The following is a 23,488-nucleotide window of genomic DNA, read 5'->3' on the forward strand; positions in this document are numbered from 1 at the left end:
TTTCATCTTTCAGCCCTCTAAGGTAGGTTCTGTTATTATCAAATCCATTTTGCAGATATGGTAATTGAGGCACAAAGAAGAAAAGTAACGTGCTTGAGGTCACACAGCTAGTAAGGGACAGAGCCAGCACCCAAGCCTGGGAAGTCCAGCTGCAGAGCCCTTGTTCCTATCCCCCCATACTATGTTGCCATTGTCTACAAAGAAAGGAAAGACAGAAATAGCAGGCAGGATCCAGTGAGAGAATCCTCAGAAATAGAAAAAGTCACAGTCAGTGGGACAGTGGGTCACTTGTCTCTACATATGAAACCCACCATTCCAAGACAGAGGAGAGTCAGGGAGAAATACCACTGACAAAACTGAGGTAGGAAATGCTACCAAAGTCAAGGTGCAGTCAGACCCCCCAGCCCCACCCCAGAGTAGAGTGATCTACTCCAAGCTTGTAGGAACACAAGTAGGAAGGTGAAGGCTTGCAAAAGACAAGGGGGAACAAAACAGTCTCTGATTTGCTCTTTATCAGATGGAAGCCCTAACTAATGGCACTCATAAGCCATCAATCTGCCCTTCATAACCATCTTCTGCTATGACAATTCAACAGGAGTACACCTGCAATGGGCAAGCGGCAGGTCACACCCACATGAGGAAGAGGCTCTCCAGGAAGGCCCTGCAGGAGGGCATGTGGTGTGATGCTGAGGACTTGGGCTCAGGGGTCACAGGCTGGGCCAGCCACTTGACTTCTCCGAGCGTGAGCTTCCTCATCTGGAAGGAGAGGTGACCATCCCCACCTGGCGAGGTGTTGGCCCACTCAGAGGAGATACCACATGAAAAGCGTCCGCATAGGGCAGAGCCTGACAGAGTCAGGAATGAATGGTAGGGTTGCTCCTTTTTATTATCAGCAAGTCTACTTGATATGAATTATAAATAGGTTGAGGAACAAGCTGAAGTTAAGTGCATCTTAAAGACATGTTGGAAAAAGGATGAAGGCCAGAAAAGCAGAAGGGTCTGAGAAAAGTACAGCACAGAAGCCCATTTTGATGTCTATCTGTGGTCCCCTGAGCTAACATGTGCCTCTGTGACTGTGCAAGTATATCAGGCGGCGTGGACACAGATGTCCTCACCCCGCATGCTGTTCGGGCTTCTGAGTCCATCTGCAAGTGGGGCTTGGTGACATGGCAAACACATTATCCTCCACCTGTGGAGGAGACACAGGTGTGTGTAATCCTGGCCGGGGGTGGGAGGGATCCTACAAAGAGGGTAATCAAGGGCCACTCAGGACAATGGAGAAACCACTCAGCACTGGGAAAAGGCTTGGGAGAGAAACCAGAAGACACAGGTCCTAGAACAAACCTGAGACTTTAGCCAAGTCTCTTAACCTATTGGGCCTTGGTTTATTTATCCTTCTAGCGGGTAAAGCAATCCTTGCCCTGTCTTCCTCCCTGACCGTGGACGGGACCCATAAGACAATGGATGCGGAAGTGTTTTATAAACTCTGTAAGCATGTGGTGTTGGGGGGTGCGGGGGAGGTAGGAAGTGAGCCATATTTTCACCAGTGACATGAATGAGGAGATGGAGAAAAGGCTCAGGACTTCAAGGAATGCAAGAGGGGCTGGACCTTGGGATGGGAGAGGGGAGCAATGGTGGGATCAGTACCCTGGATGGCCAAGAACCAAGGGGTGAAGGGCCCATGAGGATAGACCTGGATCATCAGGAAGCTGAGTGTAATAAAAGTGTGGCTTCTTTGGGGCTTGGGTGAGACTAGAGTCACCCCAAGGCCACAGTGACTCAGAGCTTGGAAATATCACCGAGGAAGGGATCTAGCTAGAGCCGAGGTGGCCTGGAGAAGAGAATAGCCATCTATGGGATTTGGGGGCTGGACACAACCTTAGAAATCACCTTGGACAGACATTTTCCAACTTTTTTTTTTTTTTGGAACAGAGAGAACCTAGGTGACCTCTGAGTTTCCACAGAGTAGAATTCTCAAATCCCTGGTTGAGCCTCATTATTTTAAGGAGACACAATGGAATCCCAGAGAAGAGATGTGGTTGTCCAAAGGTGACGTAGCAAGTGAGTTGTCACACTGGGACTGGAATTCAGGTTTTCTGATTCCCAATCCTGTATCTTAGCTTCCAAATGGGCTCTGTGTGTAGGAAAAAACAGGGGGGCAGGGTGGGCTTTAAGGATGTGATTTCATAAGTATGAAGATCCTCAAATCTAAGGACACCTCCCCTCAGCTGCCCAACGGTGCCTGAAATCCCACCTTTACCAACTTACTCACAGGACTTCCAGAGTCTCAAGTTTGGAGAAGTTACCTTCTCTCCCCCTCCCGCAGGCCCCCGGGGAAGGGGCTGCTGAGTTCTGACAGAGGTGCTTCATTCAATCAAAGTGACATGTCTGTCTTCCTGTAGCTTCCTACTGCAAGTCCCAATACTGCCCTTCGTCACACACATCCAAGTCCTCTGCCACAGGCCAGCTCTTTGAGTAATCGAGGACAGTTCTCGTGTCCCTTTCCCCAGTGTGATTTCCAGGCTACATCTCTCATTGTCATTGGTTCTCCAGCTTTCTCTCTTTTCACTGCCTGAGCCCACTACTCTGTATGTTCTCCATTTGGTGTTCTCTCGGAAGTGCTCTCTAACACTGTGTCCCATTATGCTGGGGGCACACTCATTAGAGCAAGTGGGTCATTTCCTTCATCTTTGGGGCCATAGCTCCATCAATGCATCCTCAGATCACAATGATTTTCCTGCATTCCACCCTTCGGCCTCCCATTTAATACTGTGTTGACTAAGAAGCCACTAATTTATACACAGGCTCTCCTGAGCCACTTCCTTGCCATACCTCACACTCTGACCTCCTGTCTTTTCATTTAAAGATCTAAGAGCAGGGCCTCACACTCTTTGCTAGGAAATTTCACCTTGTTACATTTAGCCCACAATTCTTAGCAGCCCAGATCTTTTTGGATCACGGTTCTGTCTCTCTGGTGAATCCGTTCTCCTTCCCAGGTTCCTGCCCCCTGCAGAGAGGTCCTTTGCACCTCCCTCCAAGTCACCGAGGCCTTCACAATGTAGGACTCGTCCCCTGGTCCATCTGCCCCATAGAATATGTGAGCCTGCTCTTCCACCTCATGACATCTATAGGGCATAATAATATGGAACATGCCTGTACCAGAATATTAGGTGACTAAAGTAAGGTACCATTAAATTCTAAAAGGCACAGTGAAAAGGAAAGAGATTATGTCAAAGAGATATGAATAGTGGCCTCTGTGTAATGGGTCATTTTTCTCCATGCTTCATTACACTCTTCATCCAAGTCATATTTAATGAAAGCCTTGTGTGTGTATCTTCCAAAATTTCTATGCCAAGGATGTGTTATTTGGAAAACCAGGAAAAAATTAAGTGAAAATAAAATGAAAAAAATAAAGACTCTTTCCCTAGGTGGACCTTGATGACTTCATCAGCACTCTTTGGGGAAAAGCATCCCAGCCCTCCCTGTACCGAACTGTGCTGCCCTCCACCTGCAAGTCCCCTTCTTGCAGGGAAATCTTCTCAGCCTCCTGCGGGAGCCCAGGGTGTTCTCCCCTCAACCGGCAATCCACAGAAACCTTGGGAAAGAAGCACCAAGACCATGGGGGAAGGGGGGGCTTGCCTTTGTGTGCAGCCCAACATCGCAGCAATCACTTCATGCACCTGCCCGGGTGTTGTTCCATCTAAGGGAACGCGTTTAAGGCAGTTTTCCTGCCAACAGTTTTTGTAAAATGCTCCGAGAGAGCATAAAGGCCATGGTCCCAGTGGGTGCAGGATTCAGAAGGGCCTCCAGGAGGGTGGTGAGGAAAAGGGCCCAGCCATTAAGCGTCTGCCTTCAGCTTAGGTTGTGATCCCAGGGTCCTGGGATCAAGCCCCACCTCGGGGCTTCTGATCTCTGCCAAGAGATCAGAAGTTTCTCCCTCTCCCTCTGCCCCCCCACTCATGCGCACTCTCTCTCTCAAATAAATAAAATCTTTAAAAAAGGGGAGGCAACCAGAATGACCCACTTGAGTCACTTCTAGAACTTCCTGAGGGAGGCAGGGCTAGGGTTCCTCCTCTGCCCTCCTCTCTGAAGACCAAAGGAAGCCTGGAAGTGTCAGGGTCCTTCTGGACTCCAGGAGATGGGACACCAGAGGCTTCACCAGGCTAAGTCCAGGCTTAGGGGCAAAACCCGGCCCTGGCTTACCCTCCTCCGACCAGCAGAGGGCGCGCGCCACCCGCGAGAAGGAGAGTGCCTCATCAAGCCACCGCCGGGAGCCGCGGGTGCGGAACCCGGGGCGGGGGGATCCGTCTTTCTGAAAATCAGGAGGCAGATCCACAGAAGAGAGAGCGTTGCAGATACAGGGGCAGGGGAGCGTTTTGTGAATGAGGGTGAGAGAAAGTCAAAGTGAGGGTAGGCTGGGGAGGGGAGGAGAGGTGGGGAAGGAGATGAACTGGAGACAGGAAAGGTTGAAATGGTGTGCGGATGAGACAGGCTGGGATGGGGGGTAGAGTGGGGTGAGGTGAAGGGGCAGGTGGAAGGCAGGGTGAGGCAGGTTGGGGTCGACTGCCCGGCGGTCAGTCGGGTGGGGCTGCTGCAGCAGGGCAATCTCGTTCTTGGGCTGAGCCTACCCACCAGAGGCTCCTCTGTCTCCTCTAGGAGCACCCAAGTCGGCTTTGCCCTCGTTTTCTTCAACTCTTCCTTGTAAGGCCTTTGTGCTCAGGCCTGAGCTGGGCATCTCCTTTTCCCCTGAAAGAAAGGTTCTGGTGCATCAAAGAACACAGAGAGGAGGCAGTGGGGAGCTTGGGAGCTTTAATGGGTCTGGAAGGGAATAGAAACACATCAGGCCATCCTGCGGGAGAGAGAGAGAGAGAGAGAGAGAGAGAGAGAGAGAGAGAGGAAGGGGGGCCGGAAGCTACCTAGATGAGCCACAGGGGCAGTGGCCCTCACCAAGTCCGGTGAAGCCCGGGTAGTCAAGGAGCAGGTGGACTGTGTGAGGCCGCTATCATTCTAGGATGGGGCAGCTCAGCGGGGGGAAGAAAAAACGAGAAAAGATTTGGAATTGGAAAAAGAGAGATTATAATGGAGGGGGCTTCCAGGAGCCAGGCGTAAGTACTGGTGGAGGGCAGAAAAAGACAGGAGAGGTCCGGGAACCCCCTTCGGGGCTCTGGGGCCTAGAAGATAGAGGTTAAAGAAAGCCGGGGGGGGGGGGCACGGTCACTCTCCCCCAGGGGCTGAGGGTACAGCGAGGGGCGGGGGCGGGGGCAAATCCAGGGTTAAAAGAAGATGGAGGAGGCTTCAGGTCCCTTCCCTTCCCTCCCCCTCAGCCCCCCGGGGCTGGGTGCGGCGAGGGCGTAAAATCTGAGATCAAAGGAACGGTGGGGGAGGCTCCGGGCCCCTTCCCGGGTGTGAATAGGACCGAGCGAGGCTCTGGGCGCCTGGGAGAGGCCGCACGGCTCCCGGCCGCCCCGTCTAGTGGTAGTGGCCCCCCAAGTGCGAGGCGGCGGCCACCGCGCCGAAGGGCCCGGGCGGGGGCTGCAAGCCGGGGCTGGGGTAGAGTGCCGCGGTGGCGGCGGCTGTGGCGGCGGGGCCCGGGCCCGGCCAGTAGGAGAAGCCGGCGGGCGCGACGCCGGCCGACGCGGCCATAAGGTTGAGTTTGGAGAGGCCGGGGAAGGGCAGCGGGGCGAGGCCAGCCGGCAGCTTGTAGAGCGCGCCGTCCTGGGCGGCGGCAGCGGCGGCGGCGGCGGCGGCGGCGGCGGCGTGGGCGTGCGCGGGCGGCGGCTGGCAGGCCTGGGCCAGACCCTGGAAGTCGAAGCGGTAGGCGTAGCGCTTGCCGTGCACCTTGCTCATGATGTTCTTGTCGTAGTAGTAGCGCAGCGCGCGGCTCAGCTTGTCGTAGTTCATGTTGGGCTTGCTCTTGCGCTCGCCCCAGCGCCGCGCCACCTCGTCTGGGTCCGTGAGCTTGAACTCGCCGTGGCCGCCCTCCCACGCGATGCAGCCGGCGTTGGCGCGGTCCGCCAGGAGCTCCAGCAGAAACTGCCAGAGCTGGATCTGCCCGCTGCCTGTGGGGAGGGGGCGGTCAGCCACGGGCGGGACCGGGGAGGCGCGGGGCGGGGAGGGGGGACAGGTGAGGCGACTGACCGACCCGGCCGGGTGGGAACCCGCGTCGGGTGAGGGAAAAAGCGCGCGTCGGGCAGGGCAGCTGGGCGCCGCTGCAGCGACTGGCCGGGGAGAGGCCGATCGGTCGAGCGGTTCTTAGCCTTTCCCGTGCTTTTGCACAATGGAAGCACGGCCCCCTCTTAGGAGGACGCAGCCCCCTCGGGCTCCTGGCTTTGTGAGAATTGGGCAGGAGGGCGAAGCACAGCCTCCTTGGCGTGGAGGTAGCGGCGCACCAGGGCACGCGGCTCTGGGAAGCCAGCAAGGGCCCAATACCCGCCCCTACTGCCACCTTGGCCCTGCGCCCTTATTCGGAGCGGAGAGGAGCCTACACGACCGCACAGGGTCGTCTGCGCAGGTGCTTAGACTGCCACATCCCAGCTGGACCATGTCCGCAAGTCCAGGGGGAAGAGGCCGGGGTGCAGGGGGACCAGCCCCGCCGCTAGACAAGGCCTAGCCCTCAAAGGCACACAGTTGGACCCGCCCCGCCTGAGGTGGAGAAGAGGTGGAGGCCGGCTTTCTTGCCGTACCAGTCAGACAGGAATGGGAGCAGTGGCCTCCAAAGCGTGCCAAGAGGGTCAGACTCTGAAGGCTCCTCACCCCCTCCAGGGTCGGGGGTGCAGAGCAACGCGCTGGCGTTACTGGGGTTCTGCCCTGTTTTTCGGACCAGCCGGGATTCCCGGCCTGGGAAGGTGTCACACTTTGGGAGCGTGATGCACAGCTCTTAGGAGAGGAGAGAAGACCTGGAAGCCGCTCGGCTTGGCTCCCTGCCTCCTACCATCTTTGGCCATCTCTGCGCTCTTTGGGCCGGGCCGTCCAGATTTCGGGATTTCTGGAAGGGGCAAGTAGGATTTTCCTGGATATTCGGGTGATGAGAGAGAGGGCTGCCCGATAATTCTCTCTCACTCCCCTGTTTTGGAGCCTCAGTCAGACAAGGGGAGAAAAATCTTGATAAAAAGACTTCCTCTCACTCTCTTTTAGGGGAGAGGAGGGAAAAAAGGATTTTCCTCGAAGTATTCTAATTATTGATTCAAATCAAGCCTGGGGGAGCCTCTCTTCCTTTCTCAACCACTTGCTCTGAACCCAGACGCTGCCCCTCACCATCATTTCAACCCCAATCCCTCCACACCAGCTCAGCCAGTAGCTGCCTGACTCCAGGTTGGGAGCTTTAGGGTCAGGAACACGGGAAGGTTAAGGGAAGGTTTGGGTTAAAATGTACAGCGGGCACCCACACAGACTGACATCAGAGGCTTGGAAACCCATTCTTGCTGGGAGTCAGTTCCCTTTTGGATAAAGCTGTTGCCAACGTTGTCATTGTGGTTACTGTAACTTGGTACTAGGTCTAGGGTACTGGGGGGTAGGGGTAGGCTGTGGGGAGGCTTTGCCTGGAGGACCAGCCAGGCTCAGAGACCAACAAGACAAAGCCAAGAGTAATTTAGTGACTTGCGAAGCCGGGTGGAGGAACCTGAGGATCAATGTCAATGGCCCAGCCCACTTGGCCCCCAGAGCCCTGCTGGCCTGGGCCATTGAGGCAGGTAGGTGCTGACCCAGTGCGAGTGGTGAGAAGGATTGGAGTGGCCAGGGAGTAATTCCCCTTGCCCAGAGTTGCCCTGGCCTTGTGGTCCTGCTGCCAAGAGGGGAAGGACACCAAGCACCTGGGTCCTGGCCCCTCACTGTAAAAAGGCCAAGGGCCAGGATCCTCTCCCTCTGCCCTGGTCTGCAGGTCCAGCTCTGGGACTCAGAATATACTGGAGTGGAGCCCAAGGCCAAGTGGATGCCTCCTCCCCTCAGCCTCCCCACAGTCACGCCTGGACCCTCCCTTCCCAGAGCTCCGCTGTGCACATCGCCTCCACCCTCTGGTCAGGTGGCGGTGGCGCCTGTCCTTCTGGGGTGGGTGCCCCGGCCTCCATCCGCTGTCCTCACCCCCACCCTCAACCCCCGTCCGCGGGCCAGCTCACCTTTCTGTACCGCTGGGCTCAGCGGCCCCCACCCCGGGCTCTTCCCTTCCTTGAAGAGACCGTCTCCGACGGGATCTGTAGCAGCAGGAAAAAACAGTCAGGAGGACCCGGGCGGAGGTTGTGGGCTTGACCGAAAGGGCTCCGGGCCAAGGCTCGGGGCGGGGGGGCGTGGGGGGTTGGTTCCTGGGTGCGAGGCTGGGGGCTCGAGCCGCCAGCCCCTCCTCCCCGAGCCTGGCCCGGGCGCGCGCCGCGCGGAGCCCCTCCATAACGCCCAAGTCAGGAAACGCGTCCAGGAAAAAGGAAATCCGCTTTCCGAACGGGCCGGCGGGAGCCTTATAAAGCTGAGCAGGGAGTGCGCCCGCGAAGCGGGAGCGCCCGGAGCCCATCGGAGAAGAGAGGAGGGCGCCTGGAAGGCTGGGCTGGTGGGAACGCTCGGAGCACCGAGGTGAGAAGCCACGAGGGCGCAGGGGCGACGCTCAGCTGACCACAGCTTCCCAATGCTGAACGCACACTGAGTCAGTCCCCTGCCACACCGAAGACCCCTGCCCCCCCTACCAGGCTCCCTCAGCCGCTGAGCTCACGCCCTCGGCCTCCCAGGTTCCCAATCTGCTCACTTCGAGTCCTTAGACCTCACACTAAAACCCCAAAGCTCTCTATCTGCCTTTAAGGTCCCCCAGTGCCCCTCGATTGCTCAGTCCTCCCAGCAATCCTAGTCTCTGGTCCCTTTCCCTTGGACCCCAGCAACCCCTTCCCATGCCCGAACCCAAACTTCCGGCCCCACGTCTTGGTGCCTCCAGCCCCCGGCTGGTCCCTGGTACCTGGCAGGTACATGTTGATCAGCAGGGGCTGGGAGGCGCCGCTCTGTCTCATCGCCGCCAGGGTCTGGGTGGTGGGAGGTGTGTGGGGGGGGATGAGAAAGGGGGGACGCGTCAGGCTTTGCGCTCCGGGGCACCGATCCCCGCCCGAGGCAACCGCGGGTGACAAGAAGACGGCGCGGGTCCGGGAGGGCCTGGCGGGAGGGGGCTGCCCGGGTGTGGCGGGGAATGGAGGGGGTCCTGGAGCGATGCTCCCAGCTAGCAGGCTGCCTGGAACCCTCCGGCCCCCCGCGCGGGCAGGGGCCGCAATTTCCGTTTTAATTAAAGCGCTGCTGCCTCGGCCCCCCGGGCCCCGCCCCCGCCCCTCTTATCGCCCCATCGCAATAAAGTCTCCAACGCGCCGCGCCGCAGCCAAGCGCACCCAGCAGCCCCCAGCGCCCCGCAACCCGGGAGACGCGCGGGGGATGGGCCTGGGCCTCCCGCTCTGATAGGGGTCGGGAGCGCGTTTCTTTTCCGCCTCCGTGACTCTCAGCAAACAGCGATGGGGCAGGGTACCCGGCCCCACCTCGGACCCCCGGGGCCACAGCCCCTCCTTCCACCCATTCCAGCCCCCATCAAGGCTCCACTCTCCTCCCCCCTTCCTCCCCCCACCCCCACCCGGGTTCCCGTCTCCAGGCTGCGTTATCTGCATCTTCACTTTTAAATTTCCGCTTCCCTCCCTCTCGCCTGTCGCTCCGCTCCCGGCCGGGCAGCAGTTGCTCGCTTTATCTCCGCCCCCACCTCCTCCCTGCGCCTTCTCCCTCCTCCACGGCTCCCACTCTCTGCTCTTCCCTAGAGACCCGATCTTCTTCCCTGTCTCCCTCTTGCTTTGGCCTGTTTCTCGCCTTTCCAGGGTTCCCAGGCCTCTGGGCCAGCGTTGTGTCGTCTCCCCACAACTTCTAGCAGGTTGCCCCTCCTCCCCCTTTTGTAGGTCTCTCCTTCCTCATCTACTCTCTTCAGTGCCATCCCCCCTTCCCGTCTCAATGTGCGCTCTCTCTGTCCTATCTCTCTCCTTCCCCTTCTTTTTTCATTCATTTGTTCCTCACTACTTTGGGTCATGCAGGAGGCTCATGAGCCCCTTTCCATTTCCCCCCAAAAGGGTTGCTCTTCCATCCTTCCCTATCCCCTGTCATCCCAGCCTATCATCCACCCTCTCAACTACTCCCATCCTGGTAATCCCTGAACCAGGCTGCAATTGGCACCTTGCTCTAGCAGGAGTAGAAGGCTTGAAACGGGGCTCTGGACTTATACGGCCTCCAACGCAGGGGAGGTGTGGAGGCTGAAATCCCTTCGAAAGACTCTCATTGTATATTAGCAAAGCTGATGTGGTTCCCAGGTGGCCTGAAGTCTCTGAGTACCTGTGGGGCTTCTTGGCTCAAGAGAGGCTAGCTAAGGAGGGATGCTAGCTGAAGATGAGGCTCTGGGCTTAGGAGCCCACCTGCAGGCATCCAGCACCTGGTGGCTACTGTCAGAATTGCTAATCTCGAGGCATTTCCTCCCACTGCTTGAGCCCAGGAGGTGAGGAGGCTGGGGACTTGATGGCACACAGATTGGAGTGGGCAAGTTTCCTGCAGGATCCGTGATCCTGGAGTGCCCAACTGACGATGGCTGGAAAGTCCAACTTGGGGGGTTCTTCAGGGCCCCTGTTCATTCCTCACTTGCTGTAACTGCTGGAGTATTCACCTTTCTGATGGAGGGTGCAAAAGTCAGAAGGAACAAAGGAGGAGTGAGGGAGGCAGAGTCCAGGGGGAACGAGGGGATCCCAGGACCCCAGGATCCTAAAGGAAGATGTGGATGAGGAATCTGGGGGGAACAAAGATGAGAGTTTAGGATGTTCCCTGGAGACCAAACCCAGGGGTTCACAGGAGGGGAGGGCCTTGGAGGTGGGGTTGAGGTCCTAATCCTTTTCCTTCATGCCTTCTTATTCCTTTCCCAGATGGAAACTGAGGAGCAGAAGGTCAGAGCTGAGAGTGGGGAGGCAGTGGAGTTTACTCAATGCTCTCAGCAGAAGGCTGAGACAGAAGGGAGAGGTGCTCAGAGTTGGAGGTCTATCCAGATATCCCAGCTCCGGACTGGAGAGGGATCAACAGCTCAGGCTCTGTGTCTCTGCCTCATTAAAGACTCAGGTGCTGAAGGGGTAGGTGAGCGCTGGAAAGAGCTTGAGAGGTGCCCCCCCTCACTGCCCCTGGGTCTTGGCTGTGCCAGAAAGGAGATGACCTCCTTCATCCCCTTTGGCCTTGGCTGAGTACAGCCAATGGACAAGTCCCAGCCAGCTTCTCCTCCATCCTCCTCCCACCTGGCTGGGTCTCAGTCCAACAGGGTTCTGCTGACCATCAGCCTACCTAGAATGGGAGAAGGTTGGAAAGGTGAAAACACTCCCAGCCTGGTCTTTGAGCCCCCTACTCTCTAGGTGCCAGTGTGGGATGCAGAGTTGGACCTCTAGGTCCAGGAAAACCTAGAAGGTTCCTGTTGACAAAGACTGCAGCAAATATTAGCTCTCTCAGCTCCCTAGTTGTACAGATGGGGACACTAAAACCTAGAGATGGGGAGTGTCCTATTCAAGTTCCCACTGCCATTCCTGCAGCCATCTTGCTGACTCTTCCCAGCAGCCACAGACCCTCCTAGAGTGAGGGCAGTTTAGCTGATGGTGGATATTAGATCTCCTTTTGCCCATTGCCTACCCTTCCAAAGCAGGAAGAGGGAAGAAGGGCTGCTGGGCTCTGAGGCTAGTTTGTCTGGGTTCTGGGTTCAACTCTGGTTCTCCTATTTTCTAGCTGCATGACTTTGGGGAAGTTAGTCTCTTCCTCTGTAAAATGGGGATTACAGTACCTATCATACAGAATTATGAGGCTTATATAACCCATGCTGAGCACTCAGACAGCCTTACATTTAGCTATTATTATTATTATTATCATCCTCCAAGGGGACAGTTAAGAGCCTGTGACCAGGCAGGAACTCCAGACTCTTTGGGGGCCCACAGAGGTGTGGAGTTCTGCTGAGGCCTGAGGCTTTTAGCCCCAGCTCAGGTCAGCCTTCCCTTAACAGCCTGAATTTGAGGTCAGGAGCCCTGTGTTCAAGTCCTGGTTTTGTCACCAGTAAATTGGATGACCTCATCAAGGCTTCTCCCTCTCAGCCCAGAATCTTTCTTGATTAGTGAAATGGATGAAGTATGGGAGGTGTTAAGAGAACCAAATGCAGCAGGCGCCTGGACTCTAGAACCCATCCATTTAAAAAGCAGAATTCATACTCTACCCAGAATTCTGTCCCTTGCTCCCCCGACTCTACCCTGGGATCCATGGGGGGTGGGCAGTGCAGGGGAATGAGGGCCCTACTTTGACTGCCCCGGTGCTTTTCCATAGCACCACAGGCATTTTCAGTGGTTTCTCCTTGAATCCTCACAACCCTGTGAGACAGACAAGGCAGGGATCAGTAGCTCCACTTCACAAGTGAGGGAATAGAGGTTCAAGGGTACTATATGATTGGATCCCAGATGTTCTGACTCCCGGTCCAGGGCTCTTCCCAAGGGAGCAGATGCCTGACTGCACAAGTGGGCCCTTGGGAATGGCTCAGGTCCAAGTCTAACTGTTCTCCAACATTGCCCTACCTCCTCTGGGCTCAGGCGATGATCTGGGCCACTCCTCCCCATTGATAGGTCCACTAGGGGCTTGAAAACACAAACATCCCTGAATGACAGAATGAGGGGAGTCCCAAGGGCCTTGAGGGCCCTGCCTATGTGGGATTGAGAGTATCATTAACTGGGCCAAATAGGGAACTGGGTAGAAACTGCATTGGTGCCAGGGGCTGCTACCACTCAGCCCCAACATGGCTGTGGGCTTCTGCCACCTGCCCCAGAACCCAGGCTCACTGTGGTCAGTGGCTGAGGGGTGGCCTCTCCAGCTCACCAATCCTCTGAAGAGAGGGGAGGGAGAGGAAGAATGAAGAGAGGGTTCTTTGGAAGAGCTGAGAGGAAGGGTATGAAAATGCTTTGTCTAAGCTGGAGCTCGATATCATGAAGGGATTGTTATTATTCAGACAAAGGGCCTGGGGGCTCCACTAAGAGAGAGAAAGTCTCCCCTTTAGAAAGCCCTGGGAGGCAGTGGGACCTCCCACTCATTTCTCCTCCTACAGCCTTGCAGGGACTCTATAAACCTGGGAAAAGGGTGCAGGCTTTGCTCAGTTGGATATCGAGCCAGGGTAAAGAGAAAGCCTGGAAATGCCCTGGGGGTTAGGGAGGAACCCAACTGAGCTCTGCATAGAATTAAGGAGGTCCTGCCATAGGAGCATGCTGGTGCCTGGCCCACGTGGTTGAAATTCAGCTATGAGCCCCTGCTGTAGGGCTGTGTGCACCCAAACCAGAAGATGGCAAAGGCACCATGTGTGTGCTATGGTACACCTGACCCAAGCTGATGGGCCTTTACCAAGGAGAGGTGTGGGAGTGGTTGTATTTAACAGGATCCCCAAGATTCTTGCCAGCAGTTTTCTCAGCCTTATCAGGGTCTAGCCCCATACATCATAAGCCAGTTTATGCTCCATAGTCAAGAATCCTGAAGCCTGAGAGGAGGGTCAGGTTGGCAGGGAAAGACCTTAAGAAAGATTAAGATGAAGATCACAAAGCAAGACCACAAGAAAGAGGCAAGAGGGGCAGGCAGGTTCAGGAGCCTTTATTGAGGGTCCTCAGGGGAGGTGTCAGGGCTGTGGAGCTTAGTGCTGGACTCTTCGAATGGACTGCAGCAGCCCGGTGTGGGCCTGCGTGCCAAATTCACTGTAGGTACGGAACTCCCCACTGTGCCGGTCCCGCTCCAATACATACTGGTAGCCCCGGTAGCCTGGGTACTGGTAGGCCACCCACCTAGGCCAGTGAGAGCACAAGGGTGGTAAGCAGGCTCAGCCCCCACCCCCACCAATGTCTCCCATTAGTAGCCCTCCTTTCTCAGCCCCCAACCCCCCAGCTCCAAAACCATTGCTTCAATTTTCCCTACATGGATCTCTCTCTGCCCGGCCCACTGCTCCAAGTCTTCTTAACATGGTTCTCCCCTCATCCCCTATTCCCATCCTCCATTGCCTCCTCATCTGTCTTTTTAAAAATCTCTTCCTCTCCCCCCACATTGGCTCCCTGACTCCTATCTCCTACTACATGCCCCCCACAGTCTGTCTCCATCATCTCACTTCCCCCAGTCCCCAACATCTCTTTACCATGTCTCTTAGCACCCCATCACCTTTCCCAACCCCCCTCCATGGTGCCCATTGCCTCCCTTCTCTTCTCGTCTCCCTTGTTCCAGTCGCAGGACTCACGCTCCAGAGCTGACTTTGAGGGAACCCACATCCTTGCTGGCCCAACCCATGGAGGGCAGGGATGGGTAGTCATCGCTGAGTTCAAACTTGCTGCCCTGGAAGTTCTCTCTCTCAAACAGTGTCACACGGCTGTCACTGTGATTCTGGAAGGTGAGGGTGGACAGGTCAGGCCCTCCAAAGATTTTCCCCACCTCGCCTCCCAACACAGCTGCGCAGACACTTTGGCTCCACGGACATTCCCAGAGATCACTCCGTCAGGTCCATAGCAGTCTGGGAAGCTGGGATGCTCAGAAGTCCCCAGTCTAGTCCCTTCTATGGCTTTGGGTGGAGGTGGTGAGACTGAGGGTTTCCCAGAGACCTTTCCAGGTCAGGGCGAGAGGGCATCTTGTAATATGGACCTATTTGCAGAAGGAAAATAAGAGATCCTGAGAGAAATTTGGCCCATTAACCAAGACAGTTTTCCTAAAGGTCTCAATGACTACTCAATCCCCTGCCCAGCACCTTGGGTACAGCCTCTCACAGGATTAGGCCCAGCTAAGGGACGCCAGCTGACAGAGCCAGAATAGACAGGCCAGGGCATCAGAGTTGGTTGGGTCTTGCCTTCCATAGCCCTACAGCCTTCCCCTCCTGGAATGGAGAAGCTAGGCTGAATCAGCATTTGCTCTTTGCCCTCTACCTCTCAGCCGCAGGCCTCAACAGTAGGGTACTTAAGTCAGCACAAGTGAGAAGTGAGAGCCTCACCTCCAGTGACTCATTTGATTCATTGCCAACCCTTCCCCCACATACACACACACAGAGACTGACCCCTTTTCACCAATGATCTCTGAATCGAGTTCTAGTTTCATCTTCATGTTAACACTTGCGTCTGAGAGCAAGACACTTTGCCCTTCTGAGCCCCATTTCCACAGCTGTATATGAGGCTAACAGCAGCCACCCCAACCTTGCAGGACTGTGTGATGACAGAAGCACTCTCTTACAGGTGTGGGGGACACAAATTGAGGAACAGTAGGTGCTCAAGACTGGCCCCGTCTCGGTGCTGTCCGTGGTGCTGATTTTGGGCACCTGACTTAGGCCCACTTTCTGAACTTTTGGAGACTCTTCTGGTTCTGGGAAGTAATGCCACTACCACCCATCTAGGAATTGTATTTACACATCTCCATACAGTGACTGGACAGCTTTTCTGAGGCACCATGGTGGGGTCAGGGCCTGGAGCTAGGAGCTAGGAGGCAGAGGGGCAAGGGGAGGGCTGTGCTTACCGCGCAGAGCACTGGCCGGAAAGAGAGCAGCTGGTCACTGTGGTGGCCACCACTGCCGCTCCAGGCGCTCCAGCAAGGATAGTCACCCTTCTCCAGAATGAACTGCTGTCCCTGGAAGTCGGGGTACTCAAAGGCCACCCAACTGGGGAAAGATAAAGGAAGCTGGGAGGCATCTGCTCCAGCCTCACTCCTTCCTCCCCACCCTCATCCTCATTGTGCTCGAAAAGACTGAAACTAATCTTTTTCTCCAACCCCAGGCCCTTACCCTGACATACACAGCTCACAGCAATCTGGCCCCCTCTAGAAGCTAAAGACACTAAACCACCTGCTATCCAGGGTTTGAGGGACCCAAGCTTCCAGCTTAGGCTCCCCAGGTTGGAAGGAATTTTCCAGCTTCTGAAGATCACCTAATCAAGGGTTCCTAACTCAAGGATTTAGGTGCCAGCAAAGGTAGGTGTAGGAATCCCCCAAACCTGCAGTAGCGATCTGTGATAACAACAACCTGCAAAAGTCGGGGGCCTCAGCTCTCCTGAGGGCCCCAGGCTCTCAGAGAACAGGGTGGAGCGAGAGGAAGGGATTTGGCTTCTTTTATTATACCAAGCGCAGAGCCATCTAACTCTGCACAGAGAAAAACTCTGGGGAGGAAATAACTACACTGGGAGCCGCTTCAGGGTTCAGGCTGGTCCCATGGGGCGCCCACAAAGGGTTGCCTCTCGCCTATATCCCTTTAGTTCACATGGTTTGTCTTGTGGCGCACGGGGAGTTCTGGGGAGGCCAAGGGGTTCCCCATGTGGATCGGTCTCTCTCAGGCAGGACTAACAGTCTGGGAAACGGAGGGTCGAGAGCTGAGGTCCCAGGCTTAGGCCAGGGGAGCCCCGCGCGTCCCAACCCAGCCCGGCCGCTCCTGGACCATCACTCACGCGCCATTTTCCACCTTGACAGAGCGCACCCTGCGCAGGCCTCCGCGCTCGGCGATGTTCGCGCAGTCGCTCAGCAGCCGGCAGCGGCGGCCCTGGAAGTCCTCCTCGTCCCAGAGCGTGAGGCTGGCGGGCGCTGGGCCCGGCGCGGGGGCGCTGCTCATGCTGCTGCGGGCGAGAAGGGCGGGACCAGAAGTTTAGCGTCCGACTGCCCCCCTCCGGGGCCCAGGCCCTCCCAACCCAGGCCGGGGGTGAAGAATTCCGGGCCGCACCGGGCTGCTAGCTGCTCTCCCTCACCTCGCCCTCCCCCGCCCCGGAGAGACCCTGCCCCAGCCCCGAGTATTCACCGGGTGGGGTGAGGGCTGGACTGACGGAAAATGGAGAGGCTGCGCGCGGGCCCGGCGGCGTGTGGGGCTTTATACTGGGCCTCGCCCCCCTCCCCGCATTCTCTCCCGCTGCGGTGGGGGAGCTGAGTCAGCGGGCAGGCTGCGGTCAGTTCTCGTGTCCTCTGGGGGAGCCCAGGCCTTTCCCGCAGCCTCCAATCTGGCCCCAGCCCTCGGGGATCACAATAGAAAGTGCTGAGGCACACGTCCCGCGCCCGCCACAGCTGAGGCTGACTCCGCTTTTTCTTTTCTGGGGGACTGAGCCAAGCAAGGCGCACCCGACCTCTGGGCAGAACGCGCCCTCCCTGGCCCAGACCTTTAGTGATGGAGGTACCAGGCCACTCTGGGGCCACCCGGCTAAGACCGCGAATTCTTGACTTGAGTCTCGGGAGTTCTTCCCAACGTCTAAACTCCACCTCCTCCTTAGGCCTACGTCGAGGCCTCTCTTTCGAGCGACACTGGACGGAGTCAGACGCGGTTCTCCGCAAGCGACTTTCCTCACACCCCTCAGTCCTCTTTCCCACTGTGGCTCCTTTCCTCCCAAGCTTGAATTCCCAGACCCGGCTCGGCGCTCCGGAATTTTTCTTGCGCGAAGGGGCCAAGACTCACCGCGAGGCGGCGCTGAGCTCAGGCAGCATAAACCGCCCTAGGGAGGGCGTGGATTTAGGAAGCGCTTAGAAATAATAGTAACTAAGGGAGTGGCTCACTGTGGTAGGTGGAATATTTCAACCTCAGCGCTACGCTCCCAGTCGCCAGACAGAGCTCCAGGGTCTGGTCGGGACCTGAAGGTCCTAGGCTCTTGCCCTCAATCCCAGTGCCCTGTGTGGTGGGGAGAAGGGTGGAGAGTGGGGGAAGGAGAGGAGGAGGAGGAAGAAAGGCTTGGGACCCCCAAGGGAAGCTGCAGGGAGGACATTTCCTCCCAGTTCACAGCCGAATTTCCTAATCATCATAGCTGTCAATAAGGCACAAGGACTTCTGGCAAAATTGTGAGCTTTCCTTAACGGAGGGGCTATTTCAGCGGAAGTGGAGGGGAGAGTGAGAAGGAAGCTACTGTTTTGTTGTAGGTGCTCAATACGAGTCCAGTGAGGGTAGGCGTGGACATATAGACGTGGAAACTGAGGCACCAGGGGGCACAGGGCCTCCTCCACATTCCCACGGCTCTTACCACTCAACATCCTGTGACTAAAAGGACTCAGGCCAGATGCAGCCGCCCCAGCTCCTGGCAGTCTACCATGCTGGTCAGCCATCCTTTCTCCCAACTGCCAAGTTCATTCCCACCTCAGAGCCTCCCATTACCTGGGGTGTCTTAGTCACAAGATCTTGGCAAGCTTTCTCGTTTGCTATCTCCTAGGTGATGCTGTTCCTGGTATTTACTGTTCATCATATCACCTTGTTTTCTTTAGGGTTTATCACTCTCTAAAGTTGTCTTCTTCATCTTTTGTTTAGGAGTGTTTGTGGGTGCACTGACTGTCTCCCTTACTAGAGTGTAAGCTCCATTTAAAGGGGCAGGGGTTATATCAGTCTTGTTCTTTGTTATCCTCAAACCCAGCACAGTACTGGACACAGAGTAGGTGCTCAATAAAACTTGAGTGAGGGAACAAGCTGGTCAGGCTGGGCCAAATGTCCATGGAGGAAGGGGTATTGAGGAAATTCCCCAGTGAGAGCGCAAGGGTATTTGCCCACTCTACCCCCCTCCCCATCCCCAAAATTCTGGAGTGCTGAGAACAAGCGCTGGTATCCACTGAAACCTCCCTTAGGTCTCTCTTTTTTACTGGTGAGGAATTACTATTGAGGATCATAAGGTATGTGAAGGTGAATGCCAAGAGTAAAGCGCCCTAAAACAGGAGGAGTAAAGTCCAAGTTAGGAAAGTTTGCGTCACAAGGACGACCACAGCCAGGCTTGACTGGAGATGGAGTCGGAAGCACGCCCAGTCCCCGGATTCCCTACCCCAGAGGGGGTTTGGAGAAACACAAATAGGGTATAATTTCCCCCAAATCCATAAGGGAGGAATACAGACTGTGGAGAGAGGCCAGAGGCCCTCCTGGATTCTTCGTGTCCTGGCCCTTGCACTTGGTCTCACAAGTCGGGACTACGGACGTGGCGGGAGGTGAGGACCGAATCTCTCCTTCCCTCCCTCTCCCTCCCTCCTCTTCCTCTATCGGGCAATTCTGGATGCGGCCGCCAGGGGGCGCGAGCGGGCCGCGCTGGGTGGGAAGCCGGGAAGGTGGGGTGGGGTGGAAGGGGGAGTTGGTGGGAGGCTGAGGGCCGAGGGGCGGTGCGCGCGGGTGGCGAGTGCGTCAGCCTGTGCGTCTGCGCTGGTCGGTGACGCGGGCGCCCGGTGTTAGCCTCGAGGGTGCGCGGATGTCTGTCAGAGGACGGACGCTACGTCTGCGGGAGCTGGGGCTGGGGGCCTGGGCATGGCCCTGAGATCAGGGTTCCACCTGATGGTCAGTTTCTGATCCAGCCGTCGGCCAGGGGTGTGTGTGTGTGTGTGTGTGTGTGTGTGTGTGTCCAGGGGTGTGTGTGTGTGTGTGTGTGTGTGTGTGTGTGTGTGTGTGTCCAGGGGTGTGTGTGTGTGTCCAGGGGTGTGTGTGTGTGTGTGTGTGTCCAGGGAAGTAGTGGGGAGGTAATAATAGCTGAGATCCAAATTAGAATTAGGAGTCCAGCTGGGATTTGGGGTGGAGACCCTTCGTGTGAGAAAGGTTTCCTTTCTAGTCCTAAATCCTGAGCTTGGCTCTGCTCTAAGAAGGTGTGAGGCACTAGCCAGCCTCTTCCCTCCTGTGTACCTCAGTTTCCTCATCAGAAAAATGGTGTGTGGGGCCCCCAGTCCATGGCCTTTAGTTCTATAGCTGTCTGTGACCAGCTCTCTCAGAAATGGGCACACCCACCAAGACCACCAATAGCCAGTTGCCTAGACCTCTCTCAGGGTCCCCACATCCCCCAGACCTTCCCCCCACCACCCCCCCGCTCTGGGTTTCAAAGTCATGGAGAAAGGGAAGAATGAGCCGCTGAAGGAGAAGGGGCTGTCAGGCGGCCCTGCCTGGTGTGCTAGAATTGGACTCTGGGATCCTTGTCCCTTTCTCGTGCTATGGACCCCATCCCAGCCTCCTTTCTCCACGAGGCTGATCCAGCTCCAGCCCCCCAGCTTCCCCCCACCCACTCCCCTCCTAGCCCCCTTTTCCCCCCCAGCAGCTGGTCCTGTTTGTTTTCCCTGATCGGTTGCACTCAGAGCTTCCTGAAGGATGGATGCACAGGTGGCTTTGTTTGCCAGCTCAGCACCCTCACCCCCACCTCCTCCCCATCCACAGCCTCAGCCTTTGGGCGTGGAGGGGGAAGTTAGGCAAAAAAGAAAAAAAAAATAGTGTCCCCAGATCTACACCTCCAGGAGACCTCAAGACCTCATAGGGATCTCATCACCCTCAAAGAACTCCCCATCCCCAGCCCACCCTCTCCAGTCCTTCATCTTATATGGGGACTTTTCCTCCCAACCATAGAGAAATCTTCAGGACCACCCTCCCCACGATTCTACCAAGACACAAATCCCACAAGGTACCTTAAGATCCCACAGAGAAACCCTCAGACTCAATCCTGTGTTCTCAGCACCTGCGACCCTCAGATCCCACTCAGAGCCCTATCCCATCCAGGGACATACAGATCTGATAAAGAACCCCTCAACCTGATCCTGGGCTGCCACCCAGGTCTCTATCCCATATAAAGGCCCTGAGAATCCCCAGAGACATCTCCCTCAGAGCCCCATCCCTGAACAGCCCCCATCTCAGTATTGCTGGGCAGCTTAGAATCGCCCAGTAGCCAATGTCTTCTCCTCAAGTTGGCCCGCTCCCATCCCTTACCCCTCATTTCACTGGGAAATCAGCCACTGCTTCGGTGCCTGAAGATGCAAATTCTGTGACTAGTGCCCTCCCCCTCCCCTGGTCCCCTCCCCTGGTCCCCTCCCCAGCCTCTCCTTTGCAGCCCTGCTCTTCCACCCCCAGCCCCCACCCCACGTCTGGAGCCAGGAACAGGCAGATGAGCACCTTCCCTGGGGCTGTGAGGTCTGGTCTCCTGGGAGACAGAGATAACTGAGTGAGAAATCAGCTCAGTTCAGGCAGGGTCCAACAGCTGGCCCAAAAGAGGGGGGTCCTGAGGGGGTGGGAGCCCCACCCACACACCCGTTGTTCTTCCCTGCTAGAAAGGGAGCCCCTCTTCTCTGCCCCTCAGTGGGGACGTGGAGCTAGCTACCATCCAGGGAGATGGGCGGCAGCTTCCAGCACCGCCCACTCCCCAGGCACAAAGCCATGGGGCTCACACAGGGCAGCAGGGAGAGGGCATGCGTGCACACGCATTCACGCAGTTCCAGGCACACAGACAGATCCCACCCGCATCATGGGTGAGCACTCTCCAGGATTCAATAGACCCCCAAAGTCACACTCATTTATGGGCAGACACTTGTTCACTCACTTGTTTCTCAGACATTTAATAAAATGTACCATGTGTCCCTCTGTGCTGGGAGTCGGAGTCACACACAAGTGTGCCCTTGTGACTTACACTTGCACCTATCCCATTCCACCGTCACCGAGAGAAGGAGAGAAGGCCCTTCAGTCACCTGCCCACGATCAAACAGACGCCGGAGGGTTAAGAGTGCTCTGGCGTCTTGCACTGCTGCCTGGGGTCACATCCAAGCTCCACTGCTTATCACTTGCACTCTACTCCTCAGTTTTTCCCTCTGTAAAATGGGAACCATAGTCTTAAAAGCTGTTCTCAAGATGTAAGAACATGTAAAAACAGAACCGGCCTGCAGTATGTACACAATAAATGTTAGCTGTTATTGCCACCGTGGTTGTGGTTATGACTGGCTTTGCTGCATGGTTTCCTTTCCCCCATACCCCCAGGCCTGGCTGGGATGGAGATTGGGGTCAGGGCAGCAAGCATAGCTCTGGGATCTGCATGCCCCTTCCCACATTGGTCTTGTGGAAGCCCCCTAGCACTCAGGATGGGGAGCCTTCCTGCCTCACCGCATTCAAGCCCCTCTGCTCCTGATCTCAGTTTGGGAGGGTTGGGAGGGTCAGAGGGGACTTTCTCAATTTCCTTTCCTCTGCCCTTCTGGAAAAAGCACTTGGGAGTGGAATTGGAGACCTGACTTCTGGTCCCTGTGCTTTTCTGACTCCATATGTGCCCTTGGGCAGGTCACTCCCTCTCTTGAGGCCCCAGTTTTGTACCAACTGCTGATCAGGGAGGGGCCTCCCAGCCCTGACTGCTGGGATCCTGTGATGCCTCAGGAAAGCTCACTCCCCTCCCCACCCAGCCTCTGCACACACCGGCCCCACCCCCCAGCCAGAGTGAGGGGGCGAGTTGCCAAGGTCGCCATGGGGACTAATCTCTAAGAAGGTCAGTGAGGTTCTGGTCCTACCTTGGTCGGATGGGGATTAGCACCTGGTTATGAACCCCCCCACACACACTGGTGCCTCCACTCCCAGGTGCCCTGAGTCTCACGTAGACCCTGGGCAGAGGTTCCAAGGCTGGGCCACAACCAGTAGGTGGGTAGGGGTCAGGTCGGCTGCCAAAGCTGTCTCTATAGCTGTGGACAGGAGAGAAAAGGACAGAGATGGGCTCAGACCCATGCCCGTCACTGCTCAGTGTCCAGCGGGGCCTGAGTCTTGACCCTCTTTGTCTTTTGCCCTTTAATGGGGAGATGGGTCTCCCAAGAGAAGGGTTATCAGCCCTACTCCCTGGCTGTAGAGGCCACCTCTCTCTCTCCTCTCTTGGGGGTAATTTCCCCCAATGTGGGGATGGAGGCTGTTCTCACTTGGTGGACCCCTACCTCCACACACACCATGCCTTCCACCTCCGGTTTCCCTGACCTTTGACCTGGCATCTCCACATCTCTCTGTCTCTCAGAATTGTACGTCTCTGGTTATGTCTGGTTGCCTCTGTTCTTCTCTGGTTTCTCTCTGGTTGTCTCTGCCCTCTCCCTAGCTCTGGCTTTCACGGGGGATTGGGGAGGGCTGCAGCCTCTCCAGGTCCTGAAATCTCCCCTGGGTCTCCCATCCCTCTGGGCTGCATCCGCTGTCTTTCTGCCCCGCTTGTGTTTTCTGCTCTCCTTCTCCCCTCCCCATTTCTCCTCCGTGCTCTCCCAGTCCCGCGGCTGCCCGCACTCCAACTGCTCAGTCCCTCCCCCCCCCCCGCCCCCCCTTCCTCCACTACCTGTCCCCTCCCCCGCCTGGGGTGCTGACAGGGATGACAGGAAGCAGGCTCCGGCTGGGAGCAGGAAGGGGGAGGGGTAAGGGGGCTGCTCGAACACCAGCTGCTGAGCACCCCCCCTCCCCAAGCCCCGCACCTGCAGGCCAGCCTGGCGCCTGGAGTCTCCACCCCTGGCCGGGCAGGGAGGAGGAACCTGGACGAGAGGCCTGATTTCTGGCCTCGGTCAGGAAATGCGGGTCTTGGGGATAGGGGGTGGAGGTCTGGGGAATTTAGGCCCCTGGGTAGGGGGGAGGCAGTGGCTCTGTCACAAGAGCAGACCCAGTCCACTGGCGGCCTCATTCTTCCCAACCCCCCCTACCCCAATGACTGTGTGTGTGGAAGAGGGTAATTTCAGGGGGAGCTCTCTTCATTGTGCAACCCCAAATCTGAAATCCCAGCCCGAGGTGGGGAGCTCTAGCCCCCTTCCATGATTAGGG

At 56.7% G+C, this 23,488-nt stretch overlaps 2 protein-coding genes across 2 annotated transcripts; both read right to left on the bottom strand.

The window, feature by feature from the left end:
- Positions 1 to 4,808: 4,808 nt before the first annotated feature.
- On the bottom strand, positions 4,809 to 8,996 carry FEV (FEV transcription factor, ETS family member). The gene is made up of 3 exons (XM_027590896.2): positions 8,930 to 8,996; positions 8,112 to 8,186; positions 4,809 to 6,059 (listed from the first exon to the last, which is right to left on the bottom strand). The coding sequence occupies exons 1-3, from the start codon at positions 8,979 to 8,981 to the stop codon at positions 5,470 to 5,472; spliced, it is 717 nt and encodes a 238-aa protein (XP_027446697.1). The 5' UTR covers positions 8,982 to 8,996; the 3' UTR covers positions 4,809 to 5,469.
- Positions 8,997 to 13,611: 4,615 nt separating this feature from the next.
- On the bottom strand, positions 13,612 to 22,357 carry CRYBA2 (crystallin beta A2). Its single transcript, XM_027589538.1, has 6 exons — positions 22,222 to 22,357; positions 21,418 to 21,537; positions 16,434 to 16,598; positions 15,514 to 15,655; positions 14,258 to 14,400; positions 13,612 to 13,814 (listed from the first exon to the last, which is right to left on the bottom strand). The coding sequence occupies exons 3-6, from the start codon at positions 16,592 to 16,594 to the stop codon at positions 13,667 to 13,669; spliced, it is 594 nt and encodes a 197-aa protein (XP_027445339.1). The 5' UTR covers positions 16,595 to 16,598; positions 21,418 to 21,537; positions 22,222 to 22,357; the 3' UTR covers positions 13,612 to 13,666.
- Between the last annotated feature and the right edge of the window lie 1,131 nt (positions 22,358 to 23,488).

The sequence above is a fragment of the Zalophus californianus genome, chromosome 3, assembly GCF_009762305.2.
Source record: "Zalophus californianus isolate mZalCal1 chromosome 3, mZalCal1.pri.v2, whole genome shotgun sequence".
Taxonomy (NCBI): Eukaryota; Metazoa; Chordata; class Mammalia; order Carnivora; family Otariidae; genus Zalophus; species Zalophus californianus.